Source organism: Myotis lucifugus, unplaced genomic scaffold (assembly GCF_000147115.1).
Source record: "Myotis lucifugus unplaced genomic scaffold, Myoluc2.0 scaffold_14, whole genome shotgun sequence".
Taxonomy (NCBI): Eukaryota; Metazoa; Chordata; class Mammalia; order Chiroptera; family Vespertilionidae; genus Myotis; species Myotis lucifugus.
The window spans coordinates 1,805,428-1,823,656 of NW_005871062.1; the positions used below are offsets into that span (position 1 = coordinate 1,805,428).

The 18,229-nt window shown below is 51.6% G+C and overlaps 2 protein-coding genes across 2 annotated transcripts in view; both read left to right on the forward strand.

Annotated features, from left to right (window-relative positions):
- Nucleotides 1-5,848, forward strand: part of LRRC15 (leucine rich repeat containing 15) — a 13,390-nt gene extending 7,542 nt beyond the window's left edge. The window contains exon 2 of the mRNA XM_006084754.3: nt 187-5,848. Within this exon, the coding sequence (XP_006084816.1) occupies nt 190-1,962 (1,773 nt within the window). The 5' untranslated portion in view covers nt 187-189 and the 3' untranslated portion in view covers nt 1,963-5,848. The remainder of the gene's footprint in view (nt 1-186) is intronic.
- Nucleotides 5,849-8,890: 3,042 nt separating this feature from the next.
- The window catches only part of CPN2 (carboxypeptidase N subunit 2), a 10,437-nt gene continuing 1,098 nt past the window's right edge, over nt 8,891-18,229 (forward strand). The window contains 3 exon segments of the mRNA XM_006084755.3: nt 8,891-8,971; nt 17,336-17,653; nt 17,655-18,229. Of these exon segments, the coding sequence (XP_006084817.1) occupies nt 17,339-17,653; nt 17,655-18,229 (890 nt within the window). The 5' untranslated portion in view covers nt 8,891-8,971; nt 17,336-17,338.

Genomic DNA, 18,229 nt, shown 5'->3' on the forward strand with positions numbered 1-18,229 from the left:
TGGGAAGTAGGAAGGCATGGGGAAGGCAAAGAGGTTTGCTGACCAGGCCATAGGGCACAAGTTGAGTATGTGGTGACAGGGTTCAAAGGCAAGCTAGTTTTTGGTACCAAAGATTGGCCTTGGCTTAAAAACAGTGGGAGTGTTGGCGAGATGATCCTGACTCGTGTGTTCTCTCCCCTTGCACAGGCCATGCCACTGAAACACTATCTCCTTTTGTTGGTGGGCTGCCAAGTCTGGGGTGCTGGGTTAGCCTTCTATGGCTGCCCTAGTGAGTGTACCTGCTCCAGGGCCTCCCAGGTGGAGTGCACCGGAGCGCGCATTGTGGCAGTGCCCACTCCTCTGCCCTGGAACGCCATGAGCCTGCAGATCCTCAACACGCACATCACCGAACTCAACGAGTCTCCATTCCTCAATATCTCAGCCCTCATCGCCCTGAGGATTGAGAAGAATGAGCTATCCCAAATCATGCCTGGTGCCTTCCGCAACCTGGGCTCGCTGCGTTACCTCAGCCTCGCCAACAACAAGCTTCAGGTTCTGCCTATCGACCTCTTCCAGGGCCTGGACAACCTTGAATCGCTCCTTCTGTCCAGCAACCAGCTGGTGCAGATCCAGCCAGCACACTTCTCCCAGTTCAGCAACCTCAAGGAGCTGCAGTTGCATGGAAACTACTTGGAATACATCCCTGATGGCGTTTTTGACCACTTGGTGGCCCTCAACAAGCTCAATCTGTGCAAGAACAGCCTCACCTACCTCTCGCCCAGGATCTTCCAGCGCCTGGGCAACCTCCAAGTCCTCCGGCTGTGTGAGAACAGGCTCTCAGACATCCCCATGGGCACTTTTGATGGGCTGAGCAACCTCCAAGAGCTATCCCTGCAGCAAAACCAGATCGGAGTGCTCTCCCCTGGCCTCTTCAACAACAATCGTAACCTCCAGAAGATCTATCTGTCCAACAACCACATCTCCCAGCTGCCCCCCGGCATCTTCATGCAGCTGCCCCAGCTCAACCGTCTCACGCTCTTCGGGAATTCCCTGAAGGAGCTCTCTCCAGGGATCTTCGGGCCCATGCACAACCTTCGAGAGCTTTGGCTCTACGACAACCACCTCACTTCTCTACCTGACAACATCTTCAACAACCTCCGCCAGTTGCAGGTCCTGGTCCTCAGCCGCAACCAGATCGGCTACATCTCTCCCGGCGCCTTCAATGGGCTGGGAGAGCTGCGGGAGCTGTCCCTCCACACCAATGCGCTGCAGGAGTTGGACGGGAACGTCTTCCGCATGTTGACCAACCTGCAGAACATTTCCCTGCAGAACAACCGCCTCAGACAGCTCCCAGGGAATATCTTCGCCAATGTCAACGGCCTTATGAACATCCAGCTGCAAAACAACCAGCTAGAGAACCTGCCAGTGGGTATCTTCGATCACCTGGGGAACCTATGTGAACTTCGACTCTATGACAACCCCTGGAGGTGTGACTCAGGCATCCTTCCACTCCACAATTGGCTCCTGCTCAACAAGCCCAGGTTGGGGACAGACACCCTCCCGGTGTGTTTCAGCCCAGCCAGTGTCCGGGGCCAGTCCCTCATCATCATCAACGTCAACATTGCTGTTCCCAGTGTCCAAGCCCCAGTGACCCCTGCGGTGACCAGCTACCCAGAAACGTCAAAGTACCCAGAAACGTCAAAGTACCCAGAAACTTCCAGCTATCCTGAAACCACTTCCATCTCCTCCGCCACTGAGTCCACCACCTCCGTGCAGGATTACACCGATCTGACCACCATCCAGGTCACTGATGACCGCAGCACGTGGGGCATGACCCGGGCCCAGAGCGGGCTGGCCATTGCTGCCATTGTCATTGGCATCATTGCGCTGGCCTCCTCCATCGCTGCCTGCATCTGCTGTTGCTGCTGTAAGAAGAGGAGCCACGCAGTCCTGATGCAGATGAAGTCACCCAATGAGTGTTAAAGAGGCAGGCTGGAGGCAGGGCTGGGGAATGGTGGGACCACTGGAGCATCTGGGAATTTCATCCTTCGACCTACACCCCTGGGTCCACAGAGCCATCCCCTGCTCCCTCTCTCTGGTCCCTGAGAGGAAGACACCCTCACCTTTTCCTGACCTGCTCTTGCAGGACCTTCTTACCACCAGAGAGATCTGACCCTGCAGGGTTTCCAATTCACATTCCTGGGCTTCTTTCAAGAAAGCCCCTCCTCCAAAGCCTCAACAGCTCTCCTCTGGGAACAACCTTCCCTGTGCCCACGCCCCAGCTGGCCTCTGTAGACACACTTATTCCGTGCCTGTTCACTTTATGGAAATAGTTCTCCACCGGGACAGCCTCTCTCCCGAGTATTCTGTAAGTTGATTTTCTTCTTTTGCTCCTTTTACTGTTTGTGGCATGGATCCACCCTGTCACTTCAGATGAAGTTCTCCTTTGATTTTCTTCACCTGAAGGTGAGGTGAGCTCTCTCCTCAAAGAAGTCTTCAACCCATTTAACTGGTTTCTTCAGAACTGCCACGCACCCTGGTTCTCAGGATGCTGTGAAAGAGAGAGGAGAAAATGGTGCTGCTCAGTCCCTAGAGACAGAGCCATCATCAGGATCCCCCATGATTTTTATTTGGAAAAGGAAGTGAAACCAGTTCAGCCCTTTAGAGGATGGTATTTCCAAGCTGCAAACTTAGCTTTACATTTTTCAGTCTTTAAGAAATAAGATCATGTAGAATTTCTGACCTGTAACAATGCTAAAATCAGCTTATTGGTACTGGATGGAGAAAGCAGCCTGGTACCTGGGGGTTCTTGTGTCTACCCCTAGGGTTTTTCTCTTTTAACTGTTTATTGAAGGGAAACATATATACCAAGCACAAAAGTGTATGGCTTGATGGATTTTCAAAAACTGTACACACCCTGTAATCAGTGTCCTGATCAGCAAACAGGATATCACCAGTATCCTCTATCCCAGTCGTTTACTGAAGAAGACTGGGGTTTATGGAGACAGCACAGACTTGCCTGGGAACTGGCTCCCCCTGGGCCAGGATCGTCCCTCTGCTCCCCCCCCCCCCACCCCGGCTCAGTCAGCCCTTGTGAAGGCCCAGCTGCCAGAGTGGAGATGTGGGTACATGCTGGCCTGGACAGAATATTTTATTAAATTCTCAGATCCTGAGGCTCCCAGAGTGGCCAGGCCAGAAGCATCTCAACTATAGAGGCCCACACAACCACGCACCCTTCTCCACCAACAAGCTGTCTGCTTGCTGTTCTTTGGAGGCCCTTCTGCCTGGACCTTTTCATGGGCATGATATACCTATATACCGATGTCTGTTTTTAATTTTCACTCTCCATTTGGGGGAAGTGAAATACCTCAGAGATGAGATCCTTCAATTGAACATCCAAGTGTAATGGAACCTAGCAATCCCTGGAATGTGGTGGTGAAATTCTCCATCAGCATTACAGTCAGCTAGAAACAGAATTTCAGAATTATACAGAGCAGGAAACACCAGGATACACCGATAAGTCACACTGGGCCTGGGGCCTCTCTGGAGCCACTCTGACCCGTGGTCTGGTTATAAGTGTTGTTTGGTCCAAGGTTATTCTCCCCCTTGAGTTACAATCATTTGAATACCTGCCCTTGCCACCCTTCCTGCTGCATACATATTCACTCTGGTAAATAAATTATGCTTATAGCAGTGGACATCTTTCTCTGGACAACTGGTCTACCAGCTTAGAAATAAAAGTTCTAAAAGGAGAATTTCAGGTGTCCGTGTTTGCCCAGGAAAGAGCTATAGCCAACACTATAAAGATTTGGAAATCTTCCATCAATCCTGATTGCCTCTTACAGGTTCCCTCTGCTCCATAAGACAAGTAAAGAAATCTCTTGGGGCTTTAGCAGAATGATGCTGACAGGTTCCCCCCCAAAAAGGGTCGAGGAAGGGATGCACTTAAGAACTAGCGCTCTTGGTAGCTTCTTACTGTCTGTTCCAGGGAATCTGCAAGAGATAGGGCCTGTCAGAGGCAAAAGACATCATCTCCCCAAGGTAAATCTAAGTTTCCAAAAAGTTTTCAAAATATTTGTAGCAACTGGTAGATGTGTACCAAGGCTTGCTGGGGCCTGACAGTAAGTGAGCTCAGAGCTTGGGGCATGAGCATCATTCCACCAATGGTAGTCTGTATCCTGGGGCCAATGAAGGAAGCTCAGCCTGCTCTGCTCGGGCAGGAAGCATGGTTTGGCACTGCATTCCTCAAGTTCTTCCTTATGAGCCACCTCTACTGTCTCCTTGTGCAAAAGCACTACTGGGCCAGAGGTGGTAGAACGGAGAGGAAGGAGTCCTCTTTATCCAGTGTGTCCTGCCACTCTGATCCCAGAACCCTGGGTGCTTCCAGCATTGGCTGTGACATTGGAGTACCTCCCTCTCTGGCCCACGATATCAACATGTGTTCCCAGGCCAAAGGCTGGCCTGAGGGCGGCTGTGCTCAGATGACCCCACCCAGGAGCACTCCAGGTGGGGGGTGGTAGACCCTTTACCTGACCTTCCGAGCTTGCCTGTTCCTTTCTCCCATCAGAGTGGATTGGATGGAGCCATCCAGCCTCCTCTTCTTTGGCAGGTCTTTTGGCCTCTGAGCCATGTTGTCTGGTCAGGGAGCTGCCAGAAAAGTTGAGTAGTTTCCTTTCCAACAGGACGATGCATTTGCTCACTTCTCAGGGCTGGAGTGAGCCACTTGGCCCCCCTAGAATAGAGGTAGGGCACAGAGTTCACTTCCCCCCTCTTCTCATGAGCTTCTCGGACACCTTGCTGGTACCAGTAGACTGCATTTGGAGCAGAGGGTCAATGTTGGAGGAAAAATAATAAAAGCCAGTGAGAACCACTGTTTTCCAAAAGTGCTTACTGTGCATAGCTACCCATGAAAGCACTTAACAGGCATTTTCTTTTTAATCCTCACAATACCCCGTGCATGAGTGCTATCTTATCCCCTGTGATGGGGTCTTAAACTGCCCTTTTTCTGCAACATTTTCCTTCTCTCTTCAAACTTTGTACAAGACCTCGTGGCCTGTACTGGGCTTTCATCGTTGAACCAAAGAAAATGAGAGTCAGTCTCCTGTTGTTCCCCAGAGTCTTAGCCACGGAAACCTCACTTGGCTCTGTGTGGATCAAAAACGTTGTAAATGCAGGGGAAAATTAAACTCATCCATCCGTCAAAGAAAAATTGGCCCCTCTCGTGGAAATTGTTGGGCTGTGTGTATCTTGTTCCCTTCTTTAGCATTCAAAGGCACAACACAGTTCTCAGAACTCTTAATGGGCGACAGTTTCCACAACCTTCTAGATGTCAGTGTAGAGCAGTTACAGGAATCTAGTTCTAAACTCAGGAAGCTGATGGGGAGTGGACAGCTAGAGATAACTAGATAAGTAGAGTAGGTAGGCAGACAGTAGATGCATCCCAGCCTTTAGCTGCAAACCTCTCAAAGAATTCAGCCCACGGATCACAGTCAGAACCGAGTCCAGGTTGTTGGGAAGGCGATGGTGGTCTTGGGGAGGAAGCCATCTCAGAGAGGGTGGGCGGGTGTCCTCCAGGCCAAGCTGCTACCAGTCTGCACTTCTCCTTCACCTAAGGATGGATCGTTCTCACCAACCCATTGCCTTCATGCTGCCTTCAAAAGTAGACCATGTTTGCCTTGCTTAGAGAATAATTGCAAATAGTCCCAGGAGTTTGGTGTGCATTTAGAGATTTCTAGGCCCCCGGGGTTTTATAGAGTGTGAGCCCTGGTGGGCAGGGTTGGGGGTCCATCTTTGCTGGGCTCTGTCTTTGCTGAATACCGCTTGTAACAAATTTGGTGTACAGAATCAACAATAAATGGCTTACACAGGACACATGTGCTCTTTTTAAAAAATTTTATTGATTAAAGTATTACAAATGTGTCTTTATCTCCCCATTGTACATGTGCTCTTTATGGTGTCTTGGCTATGGAGTCCCACTCTTTTACAAAATTTTTTATTCTTTTTTTAATTTGATTTTTTTTTTTTTACAATATACAAAATAGATCAGTCTCTAAGCGGTCTCCACTTTCGGGTGTCAGGGTTCTCTCCTGCGAGTTTTCCATTGATGATTCAGGAAGTTTTTCTGTATGTTAGTTGTAATTCCAGTTTGTTCCTGGGAGCATGTCCATACAGCATCCACTTACTCTGCCTGCCCCCCCTCCTCCGAGCCTGGTGATCCCACTCTTGTCACATGTGTGCAAGGCTGACCCAGACAGCCCCTCACAAAGAGTAGATTCTGGGCTGGGAAAGGTCCTCAGAAAGTGAGTGGGGACAAAAATGAAGTAACAAATCATATCTATAGGCCACTGTGTTGGGAAGGGGCCTTAACAATAGGATCAGCCCATGTTACAGGTGAAGAGAGTATGATCAAGGCAGGAAGTGAACTAGTGGCTGAGCGTGCACACAAGCAGACCTCCAGACTCCCAGGCTGGAGTTGCTTCTATGTCACCAGAAGGGCACTGAAGTTCACTCAGTACTCGTTAATGTGCCCGTGCACACACATGTACGCACATGCACATGGACTTAGGTGGGTGGGACTACCCTGCGTCTCTGGACTCCTATTGGTGCTTTACACCAGGCTCAGTGAGTCACAGGCTCTCAAAAGACGCCATCTGAGTGAAGGTGACTCCTACCACGTGTCCAGGTGACCCCAGGACTACTTCAGGCTCCGGGTTCCAGGGGCTGCCACAGCTGTTGGCACAGGTCCACTTCTTAAGAGGGAGCCGGTCCCCTCTGCTGTTCCTCTGTCCCATCGCCATGCCTAGGAAAGGGGCTTCAAAGCCTATTTTCCTGGAATCTCTTAGTTCTTAGACCCCTTCTGCAGATGTGAGCCTGTCCCAGGAGGCTGGACCTGGACAGGGTCAATAGTGTGTTCACTATATCAAGGGGTTGGACCATTTTTGTTGTTGTTGAATTGATTTCAGTGAGGAAGGGAGAGGGAGAGAGAAATAGAAACATCAATGATGAGAGAGAATCTTTTTTTAAATTTTTTTAATATATATTTTATTGATTTTTTACAGAGAGGAAGGGAGAGGGATAGAGAGTTAGAAACATCGATGAGAGAGCAACACTGATCAGCTGCCTCCTGCACACCCCCCACTGGGGATGTGCCTGCAACCAAGGTACATGCCCTTGACCGGAATCGAACCTGGGACCTTTAAGTCCGCAGGCCAACACACTTATCCACTGAGCCAAACCAGTTAGCGCGAGAGAGAATCATTGATCGGCTACCTCCTGCACTCCCCTCACTGGGGATCGAGCCTGCAACCCTTCAGTCCATAGGCCAATGCTCTATCCACTGAGCCAAACCAGCTAGGGCTGGACTGTTTTGATGACCCGGGGCAGGGCCTTGTTGTCCTTCCCTAACCATTGCACCTGTCCACTCAGACAGGTGTCTGGAATAATGGGAAAAGGAGTTAGAGCCTTTATCCCACCTCATAGAAGATTCCTAAAGTTCTTAATGCAAATCTTCCCTCCATACACGCACACATGTCCTTCCAGCTGCACATATCTGCAGTGTAATTTGATACACGTGTATACACACACACACACACACACACACACACACACACACGCCTCCCCAGGCCCTTTGCCACAGATGAAAATGAAGAGACTAAATAACTTGTGGAAAGACGGGCTAGTTTATTGAAGAAGCAAGGTTCAAACCCAGATCTGTGGAATGCCAAATTTCTGTTGCTCACCATGACATTGACACACAGACACATTCTCTTTGTGGAGGCCAGTGTCGCTGCCTTAAGAACCTGTCCCCTTAGCCTGGGTGTGAGTTTCCTCCAGAGGTATGCCCACCTCCCCACCCTGCCAGCCTGCCCCACCCAGCCTGGGTGCTGCTGAGGGTGGGGCTGGGAGCACTCTGTTCACAGCCTTTCTCCCCTCTTACATGCCCCCATGTTTCCTGCCAAAGTGCAGATTGTCATATGTCCCTATTGAAAAATGCTACACGCTGTCAGGCCTTTGCAATTTGGCTGATGAAATCTTCTCACATGCAAAAAACACCATTAGTTTAGACTTGAAAAAGAGTGGCATAAATATTGATATCATGTGATAAGCTTAAAAGCCATCACAGTGCGGGGTGGAGATGGAAGAGGGTATAGGGAAGAAAAAAATAACAAAAGCCAGCAGAGTACTTTGAATGCTAGAATCTGGGCATTGAAAACGATCCTAGATTGCTTATCTCAGTCAGACCTTCACCCTGAACTCCTGAAAACACACACACACACACACACACACACACACACACACGTGTGCACATGTTTTTCTCTCGTTCTGCAGCCCCTGGATGAGCAGCTCCAGAGACAGGACAATCACCATCTCCCAGAGCAACTGGCCCCCCTGCATGGGGTGAAAACGTGTCTCTCCATATTGGGCCAAAATTTACCTCCTCAAGTCTTTTCCCCCTTGTAGCTCAGAAAGGGTTTAGAAAGTTGTTTTTTTAAACAAACAAACAAAACAATAAACCCACAACCTTCTTAGAATTGAACCTGGTGTTGAGAGCCAAGCAGGTGCCTGTGGCTGGCCCTCTGGCTGAGGCCTGGCTCCTGGAACCAGCGTGGCCTTTTGCAAGGAGTTTTGTGAGAGCATGGACCCCGGTCCCACTTCTCTCTCCTGGAGCGGCCTCCTGAGTGCCCTGGGGTCCCAAAGGTGCCAAGCCTGTGACCTTAGATGGATTTCGGCCCCACTGGGGATCTGTCTATGGGAGCAGGTCAGGATCATTTTGTAATATTCTGAGGCATTGCCCCAGATTCTCTGCTTCCTGTGACCTGGGTGACATTCCGGGAACACTCAAGCCACGTGAGGGGAGGAACCACTTCCTGGAACTTTGATCAGCTCTGGGCTGCTGGATCCACACTGACCACAGACCACAGACCACACCGGACACCCTTCTGCTCCCAAGGAAGAGCCAGGGCAGCAGGTCCCCCCTGCCCAGCCCCTCACGGTAGGTCTCCTGGAGTCACTCTAGGGCTCCTGGGTCTGTGGGAACATGGGAGGAGGAACCTGGAGTCCTGGCTGGGGGGCAGGAGGGGAGCTGGCCACTCCTTCCAGGCTTCACAGCATGTCCCCAACTCCAGGCAGGCTGAAGTATCCCCACCCTCTGCCCTGGGAGGAGAAGCCCCTGAGGTACTTCTGAAGCCCCTGATGTCCAGGGTGGTGCTGGGCTGAGGGAGGCAGGAGGCAGGTTGAGGGGGGCAGATTCCGGGAGAACAGTGCCCTGGTCCCTGCCCTCGGGAGCTCCTGGTGCCTGGTGGGGTGCCGGGGCTGAGCAGCAGACCCTGAGCGGCGGATGAAGAGGTTACTCCGACATACGTTTCTGTGAAAGAGAGGCTAAGGGGCTAGTTTACTTTAGGAGCAAATAGCCGTGATTGCCTGCCTCCTTAGACTGTTATTGTCACAACAGCTTGAACTCAAATTAAACTTTGGATACAATCAGCAGGGTAAGTATCCTTGAGAAAGCACATGCCACTACAAGGTCAGATCTTTAAAGACTAAACTTAGAGATGCTAGCAAAACACCCGGGGGATCGGACTTGTTTGGAAAAGTCAAGGTAGGGGCTGCCGCCTTCGGCAAGGTCCCCCAGCGGCCCTGACCTTTCGGAGAATCCTCCTTACAGACTTTCCAACCAAGTCCCGTGCTTCCCCGCAGTGGGGATAAGCAGGGTGACCATCATCCAGGTTTGCCTGGTTCCACGCTAGTGTGTGCCTGACATCCTGGCAAAAGTATCAATAGCTCTCCTTTTATTTCTGGTTTAGATGATGAAATACATAGTCACTCTAGGAATGAAATGCGTATGCAGCTACCTTTTATTGAACATTTACTGTTTGCCAGGCACTGTGTTAAGTGCTTTATATTTACTATCTAATTTAACATATCTATCATGCAATTGGGTATGAGTTTCAACCCTAAGGGATGGGGTTGTAATTACAGAGGGGGAAACTGAGGCTTGGAAAGATGGCGTGACCTGCCCAAGCCCACGCAGCGAGCAGGCAGCACTGCCAGAATTTGAGCCCCACTGATAGGATGAAGAGTCAGAGCTGAGCTTTGGGGTCACGCCAGCCACGAACACATTCCGTCCAGGTCAGCACACAGGCCCGGGCAGCTTCTCAGTGCTCTCCCCCGAGCCAGATGCTGGGAGCACAGGCAGGTGGAGATGCTGCGGGCTCACCAGCAGGTGGTGCAGACGACTAGAATGCAGAGCAGAAGGACCAAGTGGTCAACGGGGGACATGAGTGGCTTAGGGGATCCAGAGAAGGCAGTCAAGGAAGGCTTCCCAGGGGAAGTGTGACTTGCACTGGCCTGGAAGGTAGGTGTAATGGGGGCAGGTAGCAGCAGGGAGAGAGAGGGAGGCACACATTCTGAAGTGGGAAGGCCGGGGAAGCAAGGGCTAGAGCTGGGCCCTGTGGGGAGCATTGGAAGAGAAGACAGTGCCCAGCTCACAACCTTTTATTTCAGAACTAGAGGCCCAGTGCATGAAAATTCGTGCAAGGGTAGGCCTTCCTTCCCTCGGCTGCCGGCACTGGCTTCCCTCTGGCACCCGGACCCGGACTGGCTTCCCTCCGCCCCGGCTTGGTCAGGAAGGATGTCCGGTCTAATTAGCATATTACCCTTTCATTATTATAGGTGTTAGCTATCCTCCCTTCAGGAACCTTATGACAGCTGATAGACAAGCTCCATCGAGCCTCTGCATTGTAACTTTGAGGAAGGGAAAAAAATCAAGGAAGCCCCTAAAATGGGCCTGGAACTGTGCTGTGTGTTTTACACAATTATCTCAATGTTTATAATAACTTTCCACGTTATTACTTAAAAAATGTAGAAAGTATATGATTAAGCAAAAATTAAAAAAAAATAAGTAAATCACCCACAATCCTATTGTGCAGAGCTAAACAGGGCAAAGGTTTTGTGTATAATCTGAAGCTGGGGAGGGTCCCTTGGAGTCACTTCATTGGCATAAACTCAGGTGTGGCTGAAAGGAGCTCACTATGAATAACAAAAGATGCTCCCTCATCACCCGGGAAATTCCAAGGGTTCTTGGAGCTCTGTGCCAGGAACCAGGAAGAAGGCCAAATATATATTTCTGATTATATCACAACATCACATGCCCAATGCTATGACACCCCAAGGGGTGAGAAATTTGCTTGTTATCTCGCTTAATTACCACAGTAAGCCTAACAGCACTGTAATTTAGGGAGTAGCATTATGATGATGACTGCTCTCAATTTACAAAGGCAGGCACTGGGGCTCCGAGGGCCTGTTTCACTGCCTGGGACACACTGGGCAGCAGGTTGGGGAGGGCCTGCCAGCTGGGGAGGGACAGAGGCAGGAGCCCAGGGCAGGTCTGACTGCCTCAGCCACGTGGCTTATTTTCCTGGGTTGAGGGAAGGAGACTGAGGTCCAGGGAGCAGCAGGCCTGCCCTGGGGCCCTGGGCGAGGCAGCCAGGGGCTTTGGGCTCCCGTCACCCTCTGGGAGCAGTGAGCAGCAGCTCGGTGGTGGATGACAGACTGGCTTGTGGCACACACAGAAATGTACCAACCCAACAGCAATTTGAGAAGAGGAAAGAGTTCATTTGCAACCCGTAATCTCCACCCCCCAAAAAACCAGGCTTGCTGAGAGCATGGAACATTTTTGTGGCCATTTCTAGTCTGTACATAAGTGCAGAGGTGGTTTTCCAGATGGGAAGCAGGGATCTTCTGGCTGCTGCCCCACTGTCCTCCACAGTGCCCAGGCAGGGGCACGTCCTATCTCTAGAGCCCCCAGGGACCTGCTCTTGAGGGCGGGGTGGGGAAGGGGCCCAAGTCCGGGGCATCCTGGCCAGAGCCATTAGAATCTGTGCTTGACTAAACCAAGGACAAAACAATTACCCCTTTTCCTGGGCTGGGAGGAAAGAGGCAGAAAAAGTGCTGTAGTCACCAACCTCGCTGGTCCATAAAGGAGGTGGTTGAATGATCTCATCCGTTATTCCATGGCCAACCTCTGTGACTACTTCAGAGCAGCTGGGGCTGGCCGGGACTCAGAGGAATCAGGGTGAGTACTGCGGCTCTGGACGGATACCGAAATGCTCTGGGCATGAAAACAACAACGATAGCTGGCAACATGGAGTGCGCATAGCAGTTACTCCAGAAGTTTGTGCAAAACAGATCCTCAGCTCCCATACTGTGCAAGGCTGTGATTCAGTAGAATGAAAAGTCCAGGAACCCACAACACTTCATTAAGAAAAAAGAACAGACCATTTTCAAATGAGTGCTCTTAGACCTTTACAGTAAACAGCCCCTTCGATGGCAGCAAGTGGGGAACCAGAGGGTGTCCACTGTGCCGGCTCTGGGTCTGGGTTTTCAGAGCATTTTCTCATTCAATCCTCAGAACAACCCCACGAGGGAGGTAGTATTGAAGCTCATTGTTTTAAAGATGAGAACACTGAAGCACAGAGAGGTGAGGCAATTCAGTTAAGGCCCAGAGCTAATAAGGGATGGAGACAAGATTTGAATCCGGACTGACTCTAGAGCAGCGGTTCTCAACCTGTAGGTCGCGACCCCTTTGGGGGTCGAACAACCCTTTCACAGGGGTTGCCTAAGACCAGGGGTCCTCAAACTTTTTAAACAGGGGGCCAGTTCACTGTCCCTCAGACCGTTGGAGGGCCAGACTATAGTTAAAAAAAAAACTATGAACAAATTCCTATGCACACTGCACATATCTTATTTTGAAGTAAAAAAACAAAACGAGAACAAATACAATATTTGTATTTGCATGTGGCCCGCGGGCCATAGTTTGAGGACCCCTGCCTAAGACCATCGGAAAACACATATATAATTACATATTGTTTTTGTGATTAATCACTATGCTTTAATTATGTTCAATTTGTAACAATGAAAATACATCCTGCATATCAGATATTTACATTACAATTCATAACAGTAGCAAAATTACAGTTATGAAGTAGCAACGAAAATAATTTTATGGTTGGGGGTCACCACAACATGAGGAACTATATTAAAGGGTCGCGGCATTAGGAAGGTTGAGAACCACTGCTCTAGAGCACCAACCATTAGCCATTCTAGAGTGATATGAGAACGGTTAAGCGTGGCCCCTTTGGAAATTATCAGCGTTCCTCACCGTGAGTACCATCCCCTGCTTCCTTCTGCCCCAGTAGACTGGGCAAGGGGGTGCCTGGCCTACACTTTAGAGGCCCTGTCTGGCCCTCCTCTCACCATGACATCCCAAGGGGTGAGAAGTTTGAAAGATCAAAGGGACACACCCATCAGAGGCTGTGCCCCATTCTAAAGCCTGTTTTCAGTATCCGGGACCCAGGGCTTGTGTGGATTGCCTCCCCAGGCCAACCATTCCACAGAAGTGAATATGAGGTCTCTACTCACAGCACTGGAGAGAGTCGGGGGGAGAGAAGGGGACAGACAGTAGGCGAGGTCCCTTGTATGCTCTCACTCTGGGCCCTGCAAATGTGAGGAGCAGGCCTGTGTACCCTGCCCGGTCCACTGCCGTGGCGTGGAAGCCATACCAAGGGTGTCACAGGAGCACCTTGCTTAGCACGCAGGCCAGCAGGCTGACCCTGGCCCCTTCCTTCTCAACTGTGTGCCCTTGGACCAGTCGCTGTGGCTCTGGGACCCTCAGTTTCCCCATTCTGGGTCCTTCTAGATTTGCTCTGGGTATTGAGATGTATGTGTGGGAGCTTTGGGAGCTAGAAGGTGGGAACAGCCACCTGAGCTCTGCCCCCCACATCAGAGAGGTCCCCCTTACCTCCCTCACTCACTTTTGCCTGAGCCGAAGCTGATTTGTCTACACTTGATCTCCTGTGTGACTGATGTCATTGTTTTGGTCAAGTCCTGAATCTCAAGTTACTGCCTTTGTTGGAAAGTCCTAAGGCCTATGTTTCCAAACTAGAGGCCCGATGCACAAAATTCGTACAAGGGGCTCGGCCTTCGCAGCCCTGGCTGCCTCACAGCCCTGAGGCCCCGCCCCCACCCCCCTCCTTCGGGAAGGTAGTTCTGGAAGGTCGTCCTACAGTCTGGTCTAATTAGCATATTAGCTCTTTGTTATATAGGATGACAGTAGATTAGAGTCAGAGACACAGACCAGGGGCAGCAGGAACACCTCTCAGACTCAGTAGGTGGGACACATTCTCCCATGAGCTTTAGCTTTCCTTTCACCTGTGTCTCCCGTTTGGTCCTGGTTTTCCTGGCAGGGGAGACGGGAAAACCAGATCTGGGTTCAACCCCAAGCCCCACTGTGGACACCCTCTCCAGGTGGAGGCTGGCCAGATGCCTTAGGGCCCCCACGTCCATTCTAGTGGACTGTTTTCTGGAAACTGCCTGTGAAAACCAAGGACCAAAGGGGTTATAACGGGCACATGACCATGTTACAGCGTGTTAAAGAGAGGAATCACTTCCCTCTTACTCGAGGGGTGGGGGGATTTGAGACCGTCCTCCCAGCCTGGGGGTCATTCACCTGGGCTGGTACCGCTCCAGGGACAGGAGTGCTGCCTCCCAGGCTGCTCATCTCAGCTGTGGAGGGTTTGGTTCCACAGGCACTAACCGAGCGCAGAGTGAGTCAGCGCTGTGCTTGTGCTGAATGCAGAGAGGAGTACACCCACTTCTCACAAGGAGGGCGGCCATGGAAACCCTTCGTGCCGGAGGACTGTGCTGGGGGCTGCGATGGAGAAGCACACTGCCAGGTGCCTCATTTCTGGGGCCAGAGAAGCGCTGTCAGGATCCCGGGGGGCTTTGTGCTGGGTCCCAGGGGCAGCCCAGGTGGCCGGTGTGGTGGGACAGTTACCTTACCCTCTCCGCCCAGGGTTCTCTGCTTCTTATCTGTATTCCATGCACACAATCTCAAGAAAATAACATCTCAGGCTAAAGCTGAACGCTAACCACTGGTCTAAGGGCCACAGAACCAGGCGGCACACACATGCCCGAGGCTTGTTCCTTGCCCTCTCGTGTCCTGAGTAGCCGGCAGGCAGTTGCTGTCATACCCCCACGGTGTGAAATCCACCCCCTGTGGCTACCTCAGCGTCTGTGTGCACCTCGGAGCCTCAGGGACGTGTGCCCTTTCTCAGGGAGAAGTTGTCCCTTCTCTACAGGCTGAAGAATTCCTGGGAAAACTGAGTTGTTTAGTGTCTATAGAGGGGCTTTCGTAAGCACGGTGTTTGCGGGAGACTGTCACACAAGAAGCCTTTTAACCTGAAGCTGAATTTTGCGATGGAGGAGGCAGCCAGAAGAGGGCAGCAGAGAGGCAGCTAGGGGCCAGTTGTTTTTTTATTTTTATTTTTTCCACTTTATTGCTTAAGGTATTACATATATGTCCTTATCCCCTCAAGTTGTGAGTTTTTACTGAAAACAGGACAATTGAGGAGAATTAGGATTATGTTGAGTGAGGGTTTTCCCTTCCTTCCTTCCTTCCTTCCTTCCTTCCTTCCTTCCTTCCTTCCTTCCCTCCTTTCTTCCCTCCTCCGTCCCTCCTTTCCTTCCAAATGTATTCTATCTGAAAGGCATTTTGTTTTTCCTACTTTTTTGGTGTTCAGATAATTTTTTTTCTGTAATGATGGTGGCTTGCAACATTTAACAATAATTTACATAGTTTGTTAATTGCTCTCTCTACTAGTATCTCAGACACTGATCTAAAAACTTTACTTGTATTTATTCATTTAATCCCCAATTACCCTAACACAATAGACACTATTATTATCTCCATTTTACAGATAAAAAATTGAAGCGCAGATGGATTAAGTAACAAGCCCAAGGTCACGTAGCTGGCGCCCGGTAAAGCTGGAATTCTAACTTATGGAATCTGAAGCACTACAAGCCACGTAGATCATAGTGGGGTGGGAACAGCAGTAACCTGGGAGGTGTACTCCCCCTAGGGGGGCAACTAAGCCCAGTTGGTCTTGTCACGTAGGAATGTGAGTCCACTGCCCCTAAATCATCTGGAAATCTGGATTTTTTAAAAAAAAAAATTAAATATGTTTCACTGATGTTTTAGAGAGAGAGGAAAGAAAAGGGAAAGAGAAACATCAATCGGCTGCTTCCGGCACGATTTCTACTGGGGATCAAGCCTGCAACCAGGGCCTATATGCCCTCACCAGGAATCCAACCACGACCTCTCAGTGCATGGGATGATGCTCAACCAGCTGAGCCATACCAGCCAGCGCCTGAAATCTGGAGTTTTAATGTGATGCTTCTCTGTTTTTACATGTTGGCCTAATGGCTCATGCATAGAAAGGACTGAAACATAGACAAAACACAGTTTTAAGCTGAATCACCAACTTGTGACCTGTGGGTGGATGCTGGCATTTTTTTTTCCCCTTAAAAAATAATATTTAGTAAACTAAAAACCTGGTCCCCTTCCCTTATTTAAAACAAAACCTACTGGTCTATGGAATCCCTGCAGCTGGGACCGCCTGTCTGGATGCTTTGGGGAGCTCCATGGCCCCCTGCTGGTGGGGGTGGGATGTCAGGGGCAGGAGGACAGCATTTCAGCGCCCACAGGCTGGTTTCAAGGTAAGAGCCCGCTTGTGCTGAGGCTGCCTTCACTCTCAGCAGATGTGCAGAGAGCAGATGGTACGGTCTCTTCGTAAGGAGGCTCTGGAATGTGCTGAGATTTGGAAACTCAAGGAGAGTGTGGTTTAAAAATTTCCAATTTAGGAATAATCTGCCCATAGTTCACATATTATCTTAAAAATTCCCCATCCACGTAGTCTTTTCTTCCTTTCTTCCATGCCTTTCTGCCCCTTTCTCCAATCTGGAACAACATGGGGAGTCCAGGAGACCCGGGCGTTGGGCCTGCTGCCAACCTGCAGGTGGCTGTGGACAGGCCATGAGACCTCCTCGCTGTCGGGAGGCGAGAGCCCTGGTCCTGCCCACCTTGCAAGGCTACACGAGGTGGTAGGAAAACCATTAAAAACATAAACTGGCCCTGGCCGGTTTGCTCAGTGGATAGAGCCCCGACCTTTGATTCTGGTCAAGGGCAGGCTCCATTCTGGCCCTGATCGGGGCTCTTGTGGGAGGCAACAGATCGATGTGTCTCGCACACTGATGTTTCTCTCTCTCTCTGCCTCTCCCCCTCCCTCCCACTCTCTCTAAAAAGCAATAGAAAAATATCCTCTGGTGAGGATCAACAAAAAATAAAAATAAATAAATACACGAGTTCTTTAAAAAACAACAACGTAAACCTGCTGTCCAAACGGCTGGCCTCCCTGACAGCCGATGCCCATTTCCTGGCTCCCCGGCCGCGCACTGGCCCCCGGGCCCGCACAGCCCCGCACAGACACCCCTTCCCCTTTCTCTTCCCGCTCGGGTCTAGGAGATGCTTCCTGGCGCCTGGCTGCCCGGGGCCTGCCTCCTGCTCCTGGTCCGGCTCGCCCGGCCCTGCCCTGAGGGCTGCGACTGCTTCGCCCGGGAGGTGTTCTGCTCCGACGAGGCGCTGGCCGCGGTCCCGCGGGACATCCCGCCCGGCGCCACCGACATCGTCTTCGTGGAGACGGCGTTCACCGCGGTGGGCGCCAGGGCCTTCGGCGGCAGCCCCAACCTCACCAAGGTGGTCTTCCTCAACACCCAGCTCTCCCGCCTGGAGCCCGATGCCTTCGGGGGGCTGCCCGGGCTCCGGGACCTGGAGGTCACCCGGCAGCGCCTTTCACAGCCTCAGCGCTGACATCTTCTCCCACCTGGCCTCGCTGGGCAAGCTCACCCTCAACTTCAACCGGCTGGAGGCGCTGCCCGGGGACCTCTTCCGCCACGTGGACGCCCTGCAGTCCCTCCAGCTGCAGGGCAACCGGCTGCAGACGCTGCCCGCCAGGCTCTTCCAGCCGCTGGCGCGCCTGGAGACCCTCAACCTGGCCCAGAACCTGCTGGCCCAGCTGCCCGACGAGCTGTTTGCGCCCCTGGGCAGCCTGCAGACGCTGCAGCTGAGCAACAACGCGCTCTCCCGCCTGCCCCCGCGCCTGTTCGAGGGCCTGGGCCGCCTGCGGGAGCTCTTCCTGGACGGCAACTCCATCTCCGAGCTGCCCCCCGCCGTGTTCTCGCAGCTCTTCCGCCTGGAGAAGCTGTGGCTGCAGCGCAACGCCCTGGGCCACCTGCCGCCCTCCGTCTTCTCCTCGCTGGGCAGCCTGACCTTCCTGAACCTGCAGGGGAACGCGCTGCGGGTGCTGCCCGCGGGCCTCTTCGCCCACAGCCCGGGCCTGGCCGGCCTGTCCCTGTC